Genomic DNA, 16491 nt, shown 5'->3' on the forward strand with positions numbered 1-16491 from the left:
CAAACCATCAAAATAACACGTTATCTTTGTTATATTTTTTCCCAAGGGTGATGAATTGATTTGAAAACTAAAACAAAATGATTGAAATTAATCTAAATAGACAATATTATTATTTGTTCAAAATAATCAATGTTGCAAAAAGTTTGACATTTATCAGTATTAAGTTTATATAAATAATGCCAATTCATAAACAGCTAAAAATAAATAGCCAAACCACAAAACAGATTTTTCAATTTTTTTTTTGCTAAAGAATCGAGCTGAATTAAATCAACTTAATGGGTGGTTCAGGTCAAAAATTCAGTTCCATTCCAAACTAGCAGCATCCCATACTGTTTCTGCAGAAGACAGACCACCTACAAAATTGACTCTTTATTATTCTATTATCTGTTTCAACTTTCCAGTTCTTTCTTGCCAAAACTTAGGCAACTTGAGCTGCAAATGATCCAGCACTAATATGGTAAATATTTAAATGTTGTATATCACAAGTAATTTGGCATTATTATTATTATGATTATATTCACAAATCTACATATAATTTCCTACCGCCGCCATAAACAACTGCAACCTGCTAAGACTTTTATCTTACCATATGAAATCAGTTACATGAATTTTAATTTTTCTAATTATTTCTATTTATGCCCCTATCTCTTATAAAACCACACGCTTATAACTTATATTCCTCGGTCAAAAGAAATTAGTCTATTTGAATAGTTGATACACTTATTTTTATATGTGATTTAAGAATGCTTTTGAGTTGAGTTCATGACCAACTGCAATATGCAAGGCGATTGGTAAACTTCTATTCAACTCTCAAGTTATGTGCCCTCAAGCCCAGACTCAACTTGAGCATTATAAGCCTTGGGGAATGATATGTTGCTCATCGATGTATAGGCAAATCTTACGTTATCCGACGCGAGCAACATAACAATATATAACAATCTCGTATATAAGTGTTTTAACAAAATAATTTTAACTAAAACTCTACTCACGTTGATCAATTTATCAAACATTTATTATATAATTAAACTAAACTCCCCTCACTTCACCTTAATCTGAAACAGGCCTAAGTGTTCATTCCGTTTCTTAAACATTTTTCCTATGATATGATTAAATATTTCCTGAGGGACCACCATTTTTCTTGATAAGCAACAACACATGCATTCTAAAAGAAGATAAGAGGGTAACTTACCATATATGCTGTTGACCCAGAACAGTGTGATAGAATTTCAGCAAGCAACTTGGTTTTCAAATTTCTTATAGCTTCAATAGAAAAACATTCACAAAAATAATTTCAATTCATACGGCAAAAACATCAATCCCGTTCACAAACAACCATTAACAAAATGGTATATTGCATGTGATGCAAAGAGGCCAATATTGAAAAAGAATCAATCTATCAAGTGCTTATAATTCTAAAAAACGAATGCCGCTCACATCTGATCCCCAGATCCTGAAATTACAGGAGTATTCCAACGCATAGAATTTTTAATCCCCAAATCCAATAATTTTATCTTGTACTCTCTAATGCAAAGAAATCTTCATAATAATTGGTTTATGCATGAGAGAGAGAGAGAGAGAGAGAGAGAGCTAATCACTACTAACAAAACACCAAAAAGAAAAGAGAGAATTTGAGAGAGACAGAGAGAGAAAAAGAGAGAGGGGGGGGTGACGATGGATGCCTCAACCAGTATAACACAGACCAAAGTCTTTTTCAGGATAAACATTTTATTAGTAATAAGGGCAATGTTTAAAGAATGACAGATCATAACAAATCCTCACACCAATACATGATTACACTTATACTTCAAGAACCCCAGGTACCTATATAGCTGTGCGTATCAGCTTTTATACATAGGTAGAAAGAAGAAACACTTGAGCAAAATTACTGAGAAATAAATAAAGAACGATTTGAAAAGATTAACTTTTATTAAGGCTTGTATCCTTTATAGGATGTTCATCACGATATTATCTGCTTGTATTTTTTATTTATTCCTAGCATTAAATCCTAGCCTAATAGAACATTAGGGTACATAAACACCTTAATCTGTTTACTTTTTCCATTTTAAACATTTTTGGAATGGTGGATTAATATGCAAGTATCAGCTCTCAGCCTAGAACTACTTTAATGAGGTTAAAAGGATCATGATTATCCCGTGCACCCTAACACAGATATTGAAAACCCATGATGAAGTTCCAACAGTCATGTTGCCCAAAATAAAAACAGAAAAGCATGGTGAATGGGATCAGAACAATTATATTACAGATGCCTGAATCCTGCACCATGAATTAGTGACATCAAAGTGACAGAAAGTAAAAAAAAAAAAAAAAGATCTAGAGAAACATCAATCACACAATCATAGTAAAACAGCCCTAAACCAGCAGTGTCAGAATTCACTAGCCTGTCGATGCCAGATAAGAAATGCAAAGCAGTTAACTAAATTTACAAACAGTGTACCACCATTAATCAACCATGAATACCTTTCCCATTCTGTCCGCTGGAAGTAGAGTCATAGCTTCCACCCATAAGTGAAGAGTTTCCGTTAATATTTTCCCAATTAATCCGAGCATTACACCAGCCCCACCCATTCCCTCGGTTCCATTACGTACTGGCATCAGTACCCATTCCTCCAACCCCACCATTCAAGTAAGCAGGATAGACAGTAGCAATGTTGCCATATGTTGATTGATTTCCCCCAATGCCAAGCACAGAACTATTCCAAGGACTCCTAGGGGCCATAAGGGACGTGGCATAACCAATTCCATTGAATTCCCCAAAAGAGAAACCGGGACCACAAAGGCTTGCCCCATAAGGATATCCAGCAGCTCCAACATACCCTGAATGAGGTCCATAACCAGGGAAAAAGCAATATTGAAGAGAATAATGGGGGTAATTCACACTATGATAGCTGTCAAAAGTATCTTTCCCACTAACCACCCTCATGTTATAACGCTTGTTACCATTTTTGCTTCCTTCCCTTGGCACAGCCCTCTTCACTTCCACTAGCTTGCCAGTCAATTCATGAAAGCTCTTTTGCATTACATCCTCAACAGCATCCTCGGAATCAAAAGTGATAAATCCAAATCCCCTAGGCCGGCTGGTCTCGCTGTCGTGCATAACAACTACATCTGCAATCCTACCAAACTTCTCAAAGTAACTCTTGAACTCTTCTTCTGTCAAACTAGGTGCTAGACCCCCTACAAAAATCTTCTTAGTCCTAAATTGATCAGTGGTCCTACTATCATTTTTCCTACTATTCCTATTGGGAAGTTTATTCTGATATTTATTTTGGTGTTGTTCACTCCTCGGTATCGCTTTTTTGACTTCTACCTATAAAAACATTGCAAAATTAAACAATTACAACAAAGAAAACAAACCTATAAGCATACATATAATTTACCATGAATAAAGACAAGCCAGGAATGGAAAAGGAAATTAAAACAAAACAGTTGCATTGTATCGAAAAAACAATCTAGTTATAGGATTTTCTTTTTCTTTTTCCTTATCAAATAAAAAAGAAGAAACAGAAAATCATAACATGTACCTAGATGAAAAATAATTACATATATTGCTATTAAAAGCCTCAGGCACTGGAAAATTGTGTCATTTGTTTTGCGTGACATGTGAACAAAATTTTCAAGCAAGATCAGCAATAAATACATATATTTATTTCCCATGTACATAATTGTCACATTCCCAGGGTTACCTAGGGTTGAGACTGGAATTAGGGGAGAAATAGGAATGAGAGAATTGAAGGGAGGGAGTAATCAGAGAGAACCGAGAGAGGGATAGAGAGAATTAGAAGGAAAGGATTTCAATCTTATTTCGCATAGCATCCCATCCTGTTACAAATAGCCCTTTTATAGGCATAGTTGGCTACTAACTGAATTCATAACAACACCCATGTGTTCCTAACATATTGCAAAATATCTCCTAACAAACTATTGTAACCCTATTATAATATTGCCCCTCTATTGCTCCTAGGGTTATGACAATTCCCCCCTTCTTGAGATGTTTCTTGTCACCAAGAAACTTATTATTGTTGAGCTATTATTTCTTCATCCAATTCACATTCTCATTATCTATTTAATCTCTCTTTCTCCTTGGCCCATTCCTCTTCGCTTTTATGTTCCTTCTCTTTTGTTTTTCCTACACTTGAAAAATGTTGTCTTCGCAGATCTTCATGCAAAGGCTCTCTTTTCCCATTGATCTATAAGTCCCAGCAATGTCTCGGACAAGGGTGGATCCATGTGTGAGCTGCCCTGAGCTGAAGCCCAGGGCAGCCCACAGCAAAAATTAAATTGCTAGAGTAAATTTTTTTGATTATTTAGTCTTAGCCCAACCCAAACTCAGTCCAGCCCACCCTAATTTTTCCCAGCCCAGCCCACTTGCCTGCAAACCCTTCTCGTCTTCTTACTCTGTCGAACTCGATCTCGCTCACAGCTCACCCTTCGCTACCTCTTGCTCTCTACCTCCTTTTCTCTTGCTCATCCGCTCGTGCTTGGCCTAGCTCTCTGGCTCTCTCTTGCTCTCGCTCGGGCTCGACCTCGGCCCCTCTTGCTCTCGCTCGCCCTCGCTGCTTCTCGCACTCGCTCTCTGCCTCTCTTGCTCTCGCTCGGGCTCAGCCCTTCTCGCTGCCTCTTGCCCTCGCTCTCTGCCTCTCTTGCTCTCGCTCACCCTCGCCCCCACGCTCGCTCGGCCAGTCGGGTTCGCCCTCTTGCTCACTGCCCTCTGATTCAGGTCTTCGTCCCCCCGCTGGCTCTCTCTTGCTCTCGCTCGGGCTCGACCTCGGCCCCTCTTGCTCTCGCTCGCTGCTTCTCGCCCTCGCTCTCTGCCTTTCTTGCTCTCGCTCGGGCTCGGCCCTTCTCGCTGCCTCTTGCCCTCGCTCTCTACCTCTCTTGCTCTCGCTCACCCTCGCCCCCACGCTCGCTCGGCCAGTCGGGTTCGCCCTCTTGCTCACTGCCCTCTGATTCAGGTCTTCGTCCCCCCGCTGGCTCTCTCTTGCTCTCACTCGGGCTCGACCTCGACCTCGGCCCCTCTTGCTCTCGCTCGCCCTCGCTGCCTCTTGCCCTCTTGCTCTCACTCGGGCTCGGTCCTTCTCGCTGCCTCTTGCCCTCGCTCTCTGCCTCTCTTGCTCTCGCTCACCCTCGCCCCCACGCTCGCTCGGCCAGTTGGGTTCGCCCTCTTGCTCACTGCCCTCTGATTCAGGTCCCCCCCCAAAAAAAAAAAAAAAAACCGAGATTTGCTTCATTCGAACCCAGGTATGTTTTATCTCTTTCAATTCTTTGATTCTCTCAATTGACAGATAAATCTAGATAGTTTTTCTATTTTTCGCCCATATTTTTTTTCCTTGTTTGTGCTTGATTTGTTGTTGAAATCTCAGCATTTTTCAGCATCTTTTAAGTGATTTTCTGCTAATTTTGTGTTTGCTTCCCTATTTTACTACTGTGTTTAGTTAGGAACTTAAGAATTGGCGTGGCTGGAAGCCTGGAATTTGTTATTATGAATCTGTTATTGAGTATTTGCATCGACCATACTTTTGTCTTCTCTTGTTTAAACTCTAGAAATACAGTTGTTGTATTGCCTTGCATTTGACTCAAATTTTGAGTTAAATATTTTAATTGTTCGATTATTGAATTGTGCTATTTTTTGTTTATGTATCTTAGAATTTAGGACGAAACAACTTTCTACGAAAAAAGGAAAAACATTGTTATCTTTTTTCAGAAAGAGAGATTATCACACTAGTGAAAGTACTTCAATTCATAGCGAGTAAAATCAATCTAGCACAAGTTTAATGAATTTTTTGTTTCAAAATTTCGTCGAACACAAGTTTAGTGAAAATTTATTGTACTAATTTTTTTGTTACATAAAATTTTTATTACATTAACTTTTTAAATTTCAGCCCCCCCCCCCCCCCCCCCAACACCCAACCTAAATTCCTGGATCCGCCCCTGGTCTCGGATCTTCATACATTAACTATGACAGTGCATGGTAGCAATAAGTAGTCCGGCAACAACCTTTTCTTTCAACAGTTCCTCTATTCAGCCCTAATGTTCGGCTCCCACAGCTCAACGACTAGATCCATGCATTCTTCGAGTAAGCCAACTCCTCCTCCAGAACAAACTAGTACAGTAGTACTTCCATCATATCTAAATGGTTTGATATCCACAAGAGAATGCTGAATCATTATCTCCAAGGTAAGGCTGACCCCAATAGTACAAGGAGGAATTGATTGGTAATCACTAGTCCATATTTGATGAAGCAGGTAGTCATAGCAAGCATTGTCCCTTCCACAATTGATGCAAGATTATTCTCCTTCCTTGAATATATCTGAAAAGGCAAATCACTATGATATCCCTCAATTGGTAGCATTAGGCCATCAACAAACGCATGGTTCTCACTTTTTCACACTCTTAAATAGCTGAAGAGCTCTGACAATTCATCAAGTGCCTTGCGTGTAAGCCTGTCAGCAAGAAGGGCACTTCGCAGCCTAGGAAGGTCCCGGTCTGCAACTGCACAAAACCTTAGTCCTATTGCCTGCAACCTATTTACAGTCACTTCTGTAAGATTAAGTTCCTGCCTAAGTTGGCGTCTTATTACCACCCTTTTTGAGTTTCTTTTGAATGACAGAAGATGCAAAGAGCCTAGCCAAGACAAAAGCTCTGCCACCTTCTGCCTATGCTCTACCTTTATTCCTGCCCCATACCAAATTGCTCTCCGATAAACGTATGATATTTCATAACGTTTGGAAGATGATTTTTGGTTTGCAAAAACCCAATTCACAAAGAGTAATTTCAGCTTGTGGCCAAGCTCAATCTTCTCCCCCCATGAATCAAAAGTTTGAAAGCACTCCTATTTAGTTATGGAAAGAAGTCAACCCCTGAGCTGCACCTGTCAACCTTTTTATCAATCTTTGGCCACTCTTCATCAATTTCCAGTAAAGAGAAAAAGTAGGTACCAACTTGGCCAATATGATATAAAGGAACTCAACTCCAGCCATTTCTACAAGATCTGGATCCTGGTTCATCTCATCTTCTGCCTGACTATTAGCCAGCATCACCAATGAATCAATATTTTGTTCCCATGCTACTTCATCATGATCTATTGCCCGTCCTTCGAATTTCTTGGTAATTGTAACATGATTCATTTCAACGGATTTCTCCTTCGTTGAAGCCTCAATAATTCCTCCAGTAGCTACCCTTCTTCCCTTGTCATCCTGAATGGCCTGCTCCATTTCAGGTCTTTCCTCACTTCTTGCAACAACCATCCTAATCTTAGGGCCTTGGTAGTCTTAGGAATACCTCCAATCTAATGGTTGCTCTTAGTATAACCGCTAGGCTGTTGCCTGTGCTTTCTAGAAATGATTTCTAGTGCTGTTCCATGCAGCCTTGCCCTCTCAGCCGCTTGTTCTACTATGGCAGGACACATCATTTTCACAATAGGTCTCAACGCATCGTTAAGACCATTAATGAATTTCAACACAAAGTAAGATTCCTTCAAGGTCGGCTGAGAATTAAGTATCAATGCTTTTTGTTGGATGATTCGAAGTTATAAAGGAAGGAGGCGTGTGTTGTAGAAAACAGATGGATAATTCTAAGTGTTTAAAAGTTAAAGTTAAATCTACTCCTAAAAGTTAGGAGATAGGTCCCTTAGTTTTCAGGGGATAAAGAACCTAACCTTTCTCCTAATTTATAGGAGAAAAGTTAGGGTGTATTATGTATAAATTTCTCATACGTTTCTATACAAATTAATCAAGGCTTTTGATTGTTTTTGGCTTGTTTCATGGTATCAGAGTCATCCTTACGATCATAACCAGCCTTTGTTCGCTCTTCAACCTTTCTTTGTTTCACCCATGGCCGACGCCCAACCCAATCCTACCCTAACAAAAGCTTTAGCTACCAGCTCTCCGAGCACTCTCTTTCCTTCTCTTTCTCAACAAAATTTTCTCATTGTCCCCATTGATAATCACCTTCTGCAAATTACTCAACATAAGTTAAATGGGAGTAATTTCAGAGAGTGGTTCCAATCGATGATGTTGGTGATTAAAGGGAAGGGTAAGACAGGATATTTAACAGGGTCTATCCCTACTCCACCAACAACAGCAGCCACTTATGGCGTATGGGAGGCAGAGAACTCAACCATTATGGCATAATTGATAAACTCTATGGAGCCTAGAATTAGCTGGACTTATCTCTTCTACAAAACAACAAAGGAGATCTGGGATTCAGTCCAGGAGATGTACTCGGACCTAAAAAATTCATTCCAATACTTTGAAATCAGGTCAGCCATAAGATCTACCAAATAAGGTAATCTAAGTATTACTAAATATTTCAATATTTTGGTAGAGTTGTGGCATGAAATAGACCTATTTCATACTATTAGTTGGGAATCTCCTACAGATAGTCATAAGTACAATAAGATGGTAGAAAGGATCGAATTTTTTATTTCATATATGAGCTTAACACTGATTTGGATGAGGTCAAGGAAAGGATTTTGGGTTCAAAACCTTTACTAGCTTTAGAGAAGCTTTTGCAAAAGTCAAGAGGGAAGAAAGCAGGCGTAAAGTCATGTTAGACCAAACTGATCTTATTATAAACCATCAAAACTCAGCACTAGCCACTGCTAGATAGGGGGAGATCTTTCCAAGAAATTAGGGAAAGGAAAAATTGTGGTGCGATCATAATAAGAAACCATCCCACACGAAGGAGACATGCTGGAAGATCCATAGAAAACCAGCTAATTAGAAGACTAGAATCAAAAAGTAAATACCAAGATCAACATATGTTGCTGAAATTTCTACAAAACCAAAAACCGATACCAATCTAAATCTTTCTGAGGAACAAATTCGGTATAGGCTACTCAGTCGAGGTATTGCTACTCAGCCCACAACATCTATAACATTACAAAGCAACACTCTATTCCACTCCTCAATTTCAAAAAGGCTTCCTAAGAATGTGTGGGTTGTAGACACGAGTGCATCTAACCATTTGGCAAGTTCCAAAACCCTAATGACTGACTATACATCTTGCAAATTACCCATTAACATCTCTATGGTCGATGGTACAACATCCCTTGCTTTGGGTTTTGGAACGGTGTGTGTACCACCATTGAGGCTGAAATATGTCCTACATGTGCAAGGGTTAAACTGCAATCTTTTATCAGTTAGTAGGGTAACTAAGGATATGAACTGCAGTGTAATTTTCTCTCCATCCCATTGTTTGTTTCAGGATCAAGTCTCGAGGAGGATGATTGGCAGTACCAAGGCAATGGGAGGTCTTTACTATCTGGAAGGGGATCCTCCCAACTCTCCTACAAATAAGGCAACTCTAAATGTAACTTCCAATGCCAAAGTCTTGTTATGGCATAAACGTTTAGGACATCCTAGTTTTCTTTATCTTAAATCTTTGTATCCTGAAATTTTTATCAATAAAGAGCACAATTTTTTGTGTGAACCATGCACTCTTGCTAAACAACCTAGATCTCATCATCCTATTCAATCTTATAAACCTTCAAAACCCTTCCATCTATACATAGTGATATTTGGGGCCCTTCTAAACACCCTAATATCACCGGCTCTAAATGGTTCATAACATTTATCGATGACCACTCTAGAGCCTATTGGGTCTATCTAATGAAGGAAAAATCAAAAGCTAGCAACATTTTCAAAAGATTCCATAGATTCATTTTGAATATGTTTCAAACTTCTATTCACATCCTTTGGACTAATAATGGTCGAGAGTATTTTTCTAATAATTTCACTAACTACTTAGTTGAACATAGAATAATTCATCAAAGCTCATGTTCTTACACACCCCAACAAAATGGGGTGGCTGAAAAGAAAAATAGACATCTCCTAGAAGTGGCACGAGCTATGATATTTACTTATAATGTTCATCATTCCTATTGGGGGGAGGCTATTCTCACAGCTGCCAATTTAATCAATCGTCTTCCCTCTAAAACCTTGAACTCCAAACTCCTCTCAGCATTCTGTGTGATATATACCCCCATGCTCCCTATCTCCCTTCGCTTGACCCTAAAGTCTTCGGGTGTACTGCATATGTTCACAACAATAGCCTATCATGGACAAAGTTAGATCCTAAGGCCAAAAATGCATCTTTATTGGGTATTAACCTTCTCAAAATGGGTACAAATGCTATTACCCTACAACCAAAATTTTTTTTATCTCTATTGATGTTGCCTTTTATGAGAACCTACCATTCTATCAATCTGATAGTTCTCAAGAGGTGCCTATTAACCCCAACTTGGATCCTATCGTTTCCTTTCCTCACCTTGATCCTCCACTGCTAGTATGTTCTCAAGGAGGAGCATCTTCGTCTTCTACACCTAAGAACACACTGGTAGATCCTATTCCTCCTCGTTCTAATCCTACTCCTTCTCGTTCTAATACTCCTATTACCTCTAAACCTAAAATTGCAGTGTCTGTTCCCCACTGTCCTCCACATTTAGAGCCAAATAGCCCTTTGCTTGTTTATTCCAGACGTCCTAAATGCCATCCAGAACCTCAACAAAATCAGCCATCTATTCCAGAGGCTGGTCCATCAAATGATACCACTGCTACCAAGGAAGACAGGACTGACAACAATACTACCGGGGAAGATGATATGGATTGGGCCATTCATATTGCTCTAAGAAAATGGGTAAGATCATGTGTAAAGTACCCTATTGCTAACCATTTGACTCATGCACAGATATCGCCTCAATTCAGAGGATTTGTTGTAAATACTGACAGCACTGAAATTCCATGGGATATTAAAAGTGCCATGAGTAATCCTAAGTGGAAGGCTACGGTTATGGAGGAAATGAATGCCCTAGTGGGGAATAATACATGGGATGTTGTGAAACTGCCCCCAAACAAGAAGGTGGTAGGATGCAAGTAGGTTTTTACCATGAAATATAATGCTAATGGTAGTGATGAGAGGTATAGAGCAAGATTGGTAGCCCAAAGGTTTACACAAACCTATGGAATTGATTATGAGGAGAGTTTTGCTCCTATTGCTAAGCTAAATTCTATTAGAGTGCTATTATAACTTGCTATTAATTTAAGGTGGCCTCTATTTCAATTCGACATTAAAAATGCCTTTCTTAATGGTGATTTGGATGAGGGAATCTATATGAAGATCCCCCCAAGATTTGAACAAAAAGCTGACAATGGGAGTGTGTGCAAACTCAAGAGGTCCTTATATGGCTTAAAGTAGTCTCCAAGGGCATGGTTCAGAAAATTCAACATGACTCAAAGCCGATTAGGGTATAAACAAGAACAAGTTGACCATACCTTGTTTATAAAACCCACTGAAAATGGAAAAAAAAATTATTCTAATAGTCTTTGTTGATGATATTATTGTAACAGGGGATATGCAGGAAATTGACAACTTGAAGAAACAATTGAGAGCTAAGTTTGAGGTTAAAGACTTAGGAAGCATGAAATATTTCCTAGGAATGGAGGTAGCTCGAAGCAGAAAAGTCCTATTCATTTCACAAAGGAAGTACACACTCGATCCATTGAAAGATACAGGGATGTTTCCATGCAAACCAACAGGTATTCCCCTAGAGAAATGCTGGAATTCGAAAGAAAAGGAAGGTAATACTCTTGTAGAAAAAAGAGAGGTATCAAAGGCTAGTTAGGAGATTGATTTATTTGTCATTTACTAGACCAAACATTGCCTATGTTGTAAGTGTGGTTAGTCAGTACATGCATTCTCCTACTCAAAAACATATGAATGATGTGTTTCATGTTCTAAGATATCTGAAAGGGACACCTGACCAAGGTCTAATGTTCTAGAAAACTAATGAAAAGGGAACTGAAGGGTTTGTGGATGCAAATTGGGCTGGATCACATGAGGACAATAGGTCAACATCTGGTTATTACACCAAGCTATGGGGAAATGTGGTTACATAGAGGAGCAAGAAGTAATCGGTGGTTGCTCGCAGTAGTGCTGAAGCTGAATTTCGAGCCATTAGCTCAAGGAATGTGTGAGGTGATATGGCTAGAGAAGATAATGGAAGATTTGATGATACATTTATCTTAGCCAACAAAGGTATATAGTGAGAGCAAATTAGCTATCAGCATTGTGAAGAATCTGGTTCAGCATGATCGAATGAAACATGTGAGAATAGATAAAAGTTTTATAAAGAGGGAGATTGAGGAAAGAAGCATCAGCTTATCCTATATTCCTACCACAAATCAGGTTGTTGATGTGTTTACAAAAGCTATGGCCAGGTCGGGGTCTGAATCATTGGTTGACAAGCTGGGAATGACTTGTATCTATTCTCCAGTTTGAGGGGGAGTGTTGGATGATTCGAAATTATAAAGAAGGAGGCGTGTCTTGTAGAAAACAGATAGATAATTCTAAGTGTTTAAAAGTTAAAGTTAAATCTACTCCTAAAAGTTAGGAGATAGGCCCCCTAGTTTTCAGGGGATAAAGAACCTAAATTCTCTCCTAATTTATAGGAGAAAAGTTAAGGTGTATTATGTATAAATTTCTTATACGTTTCTATACAAATTAATCAAGCCTTTTGAATGTTTTTGGCTTGTTTCACTTTCAATTTCTCAAATTTGACCTTATAATCCATTACAAACCCTTCTTGCGTTAGGTTATTGAATTCATCTCTAAGTTGATTTAAGGAAGCAAGAGTACTCCTTAGAAAAGCATTCAGCCAGAACACGAACCTGAAATTTTTGTGAAATAGAATCATCAAGTCATCCCACTTTCTACTGGCATCCTTAATTACTTTCCTCGTTGCCTCACATTCTTCCTTGAATGTTTTCCCAAATGGATGTGCACTTTCAAGAAGTCCTTCGACCATCTCCACCGTTCAATTCTTTGAAAACTCACCTCTTCAACAGCTTAACTGCTTCCAGTACTCACCTAACCTTCTATTCAACAAACGCACTTGGATCCACCTCAGCCACTGGTTCAGGAAGTTGCCCTGACTTAATCTACCTCAAATAGAATCCACCGAGATCTGGGTCTAATTCGCCTTCAATTCTAGACTCGATTAACTGGAGTAGAAGGAGTCAGTGACTAAGGAACTGCTCTGTTGTGATCTAACGAGGAATCAAGAGAGTCAATTCTAGTCCAACTTCCTGCAAGAGCAATTTCTGGCAATATTTTGGCTCTAATCTAGCTCGTCAGAGATCGCTCAGCACTGTTTCAATTAACAGCAGAGGAACAGCCTCATGATGCTACCAAGTCAGCAACCTATAATTGGCTTTTGTTGCTTATGGCTAATGATCGCATAGGTCAAACAGCTGAGAATTCCTCCAGATTGAATCGCACTCGCTAACGTTCAGTGATCGTTCCAAATCCGCTTCCAACCGTTCCTTCCTTCTCTCCTAAACCCGATAATTGTGTTCACCAAGGTTTCCACCAGAAACCACTTTGACTCTGCTTCGCTTCTCAATTTCGAACCAAGAGTTGCTTTGCTCTTTCGGTAATGACCCGTCCTTTGATTCCTCAGAATTTGATCGAAAATGCTGCTTGCACTCACCCGTCAATAGCCAAGAACCACTAGTTTAGACCGCCACCAGAATTCATACATTCGAACCAAACTGCTATGAGTTCACCAAAATCACAACTGAGAAACGATCAGCTCTGATACCAATTGTCACATTCCTAGGGTTACCTAAGGTTGAAATTGGAATTAGGGGAGAAATCGGAATGAGAGAATTGGAGAGAGAGAGAGAGAGAGAAATTAGCAGAAAGAGAGGGAAAAATCAAAAACAACAGAGAGAGGGATAGAGAGAATTAGAAGGAAAGGATTTCAATCTTATTTCACATAACATCCCATCCTCTTACAAGTAGCCCTTTTATAGGCATAATTGGTTGCTAACTCATAACAGCACCCATGTGCTCCTAACAGATTGCAAAATATCTCCTAACAAATTATTGTAACCCTATTACAATATTGCCCCTCTATTGCTCCTAGGGTCATGACAAGAATTTGTTTTAACAATAGGAAAAGTTACATTTATTTTCCAAAGCTGTCCACCATGGAATTCTCTACATATGTTTCAGATATTTCTTAATGAGAATTGTGAACCAAACAGACAAAAATCAGTTCTTGAATTCAATTTAACAGGTCAATGTAGGACCTAAGTAATTGAGTTGGTTATTAATGGATCTGGCCCAAATTTGAGTATTTCCAAACTGGCCACCTGCCCTCCTACATTGTAGATTAGAAGTTACTGGATTGTCATTGCAGCTATGCTACATGGACTCGGGTATGAGTGTCGGATGCTAGTACGTATCTAGAGGTCAGACTTCTCAATTTTATGAATTTCAGGATATGGAGATATGTGTCCAAATGGAGGACATGGGTACAGCAATACAACATAGAGAACAATAAATCTCACTAACCTACCCCTATACTTAGTTCTATAGCTAAAACTTATGGTTATGAATTAATTAGGATCCATTAATTGATAACTATATATATATATATGTAAATTTAAAAATAAATTCATTTTATATTTGAAATTTACATTCCATTGATTTTTTAAAATTATAAAGTTCAAATACATTATCTTCTAAATCATAGAAAGAATAAATATTTTTTTCTGGCAGGCCAACTTGTCTTTGAATCCCCAAATGAAAAGCCCACTCTCAAGAGAAAAGAAGGCTGACTCTGTCAGCAATAAGAAAGCTGACTTATTAGTTATTTAGCACTCATTTCCTTCTTATGCTCATGACAATAGAAATGAGTTGTGGTTTTAAAAAGAAAGTAGAGGTGGCGACAGCGGCTTAAACCAAGAAATTCACCCAGAAGATCTTGCCAGCCGGAAGTAGTCTCAAAGAAGCATTGTTGACATGTTCGTCACAAGCCAAGAACTCATTCGGATCAAGACAACCTCAATCAAAGCCAACCAAAGATGCAAACCAGGTAGGCACAGTTCTCACAACCCAGATCTGGGTTCGCCGAAACTCAGATCCTGGTTTTCCAGATCTGGGTTTTTCGGTTAAGATAACTTGACCGTGTTGACCAGGAGGCAACCATGTCGACCAGAGAGATGCCACCTCTAACGCATATTCCATACAGGTACAGGTGTCAGGTTGTGCCGACACCGGTACAACGCTTAATAGTGCCAAGTCCATGTAACACAGCATTGTAGTGTTGTCCTTTAATTAGGTTTTCTGTTTTTCTGTTATTTTACTTCATACGTCCTAGGTCATACCTCTCTGTTTTGTATGTGAAAAAATAGAAGGATGACATGCACACTTCTGTGAAAGGGCAATTGAATTGCATTGGAGGTCCTTAAAATAAAAGACTTAAAATGAAGGTTTTTGATAGTAGGTTATCAGTTACCTATGGAGGCCTACACAATATATAAAGATTAAAAATATCTAACTAAAATGAACATCAGTAATTAAGAAGCGTAAATGTCACTGATTTAGTATTATATAAATCTAATTTATGTTCATATTGCTTATTGCATGTGTCTAGCATCTAGTATCCATTCCATGCCATAAAAGGATTACCACAAAAAAGAGAGTACTAACTCAGTGTTCTGCTCATGTTGAAGCTCTGTTAACTTTTTAATGCCAAAATTTTCATTTAGAGATTGCTTATCAAAGTTTAAACACCATTAGTTTCTATAAAGTTTAATGGCAAAAACAGAGTCTCTGCGTATGAGGCAGTTTGTGATATTTTTTTGCAGAGATTATAACTGAGAGAAATTTTTAGAAAGAACTTAATCAGTGAAGTAATTTTACAAAATTTAGCCTTAAGGATAATTTGGTCAGTGTTGACTACTAAACTCAGTCCAAAAATCATAGAAATTTTATAAGGTATACAAAAGGCAGAAAAAAATCAAAAGGCAAAAAACTTAAATCCTAGTAAAGAACGAGAAAAAAAAACACCAGTAGCATAATACAGCATGTAATTGAAGAATAGCATACCGTTCTTTCAAGAATTAAATGGCTGTCTTGCAGAGCCCTATCAACAGAAGAGGAGTGAGCGAAGGAAACGAAGCCGAAGCCTCTGGGGCCTCCAGTGGTGCGATCTCGGGCAATCACCGACCCGACAACCTCTCCGTACTTTCCAAAATGATCTCTCAGCGTATCCTCACTGGTCTCCCTCGAAATTCCCCCCACGAACAGCTTGCTTTGCTCCGCCGTCTCCACCATGTTGCGCCGCTCAAACAAAAACCCAACACGCCCGCAGCCGTCTTCACCGCTCGGTGGGATTCCAAAGCCCCTTCCACTGGCAGAAAGAAACGCCTGAAGTCTGAAGACCGGGAGCGAAGCAGGTTGAAACCCAGAAACTATAACCCTAAGAGGAGCAACCGGTTTTACTTTACCCAAATGAAAAGAACGATTGGGAAAGTCAGGAACTTGTCCTTTTTCCCCAAATTGGTCAATGGTTATGCTATATGGTCAACTAGTACGCGTCTGATGTCTCCCTCTGCATTTCGGCTTCTGTTTCTGATTGGGCTTCCCTATAGGCCCATACTGAATTATCACTGGGCTGCCACT

At 39.0% G+C, this 16491-nt stretch overlaps 1 protein-coding gene across 1 annotated transcript; it reads right to left on the reverse strand.

Annotated features, from left to right (window-relative positions):
• Positions 1-2183: 2183 nt before the first annotated feature.
• LOC127807953 (heterogeneous nuclear ribonucleoprotein 1-like) lies at positions 2184-16357 on the reverse strand. Its single transcript, XM_052346206.1, has 2 exons — positions 15916-16357; positions 2184-3328 (listed from the first exon to the last, which is right to left on the reverse strand). Exons 1-2 carry the CDS (start codon positions 16141-16143, stop codon positions 2600-2602), a joined length of 957 nt encoding a protein of 318 aa, XP_052202166.1. The 5' UTR covers positions 16144-16357; the 3' UTR covers positions 2184-2599.
• Positions 16358-16491: the final 134 nt, after the last annotated feature.

The sequence above is a fragment of the Diospyros lotus genome, chromosome 8 (genome assembly GCF_014633365.1).
Source record: "Diospyros lotus cultivar Yz01 chromosome 8, ASM1463336v1, whole genome shotgun sequence".
Taxonomy (NCBI): Eukaryota; Viridiplantae; Streptophyta; class Magnoliopsida; order Ericales; family Ebenaceae; genus Diospyros; species Diospyros lotus.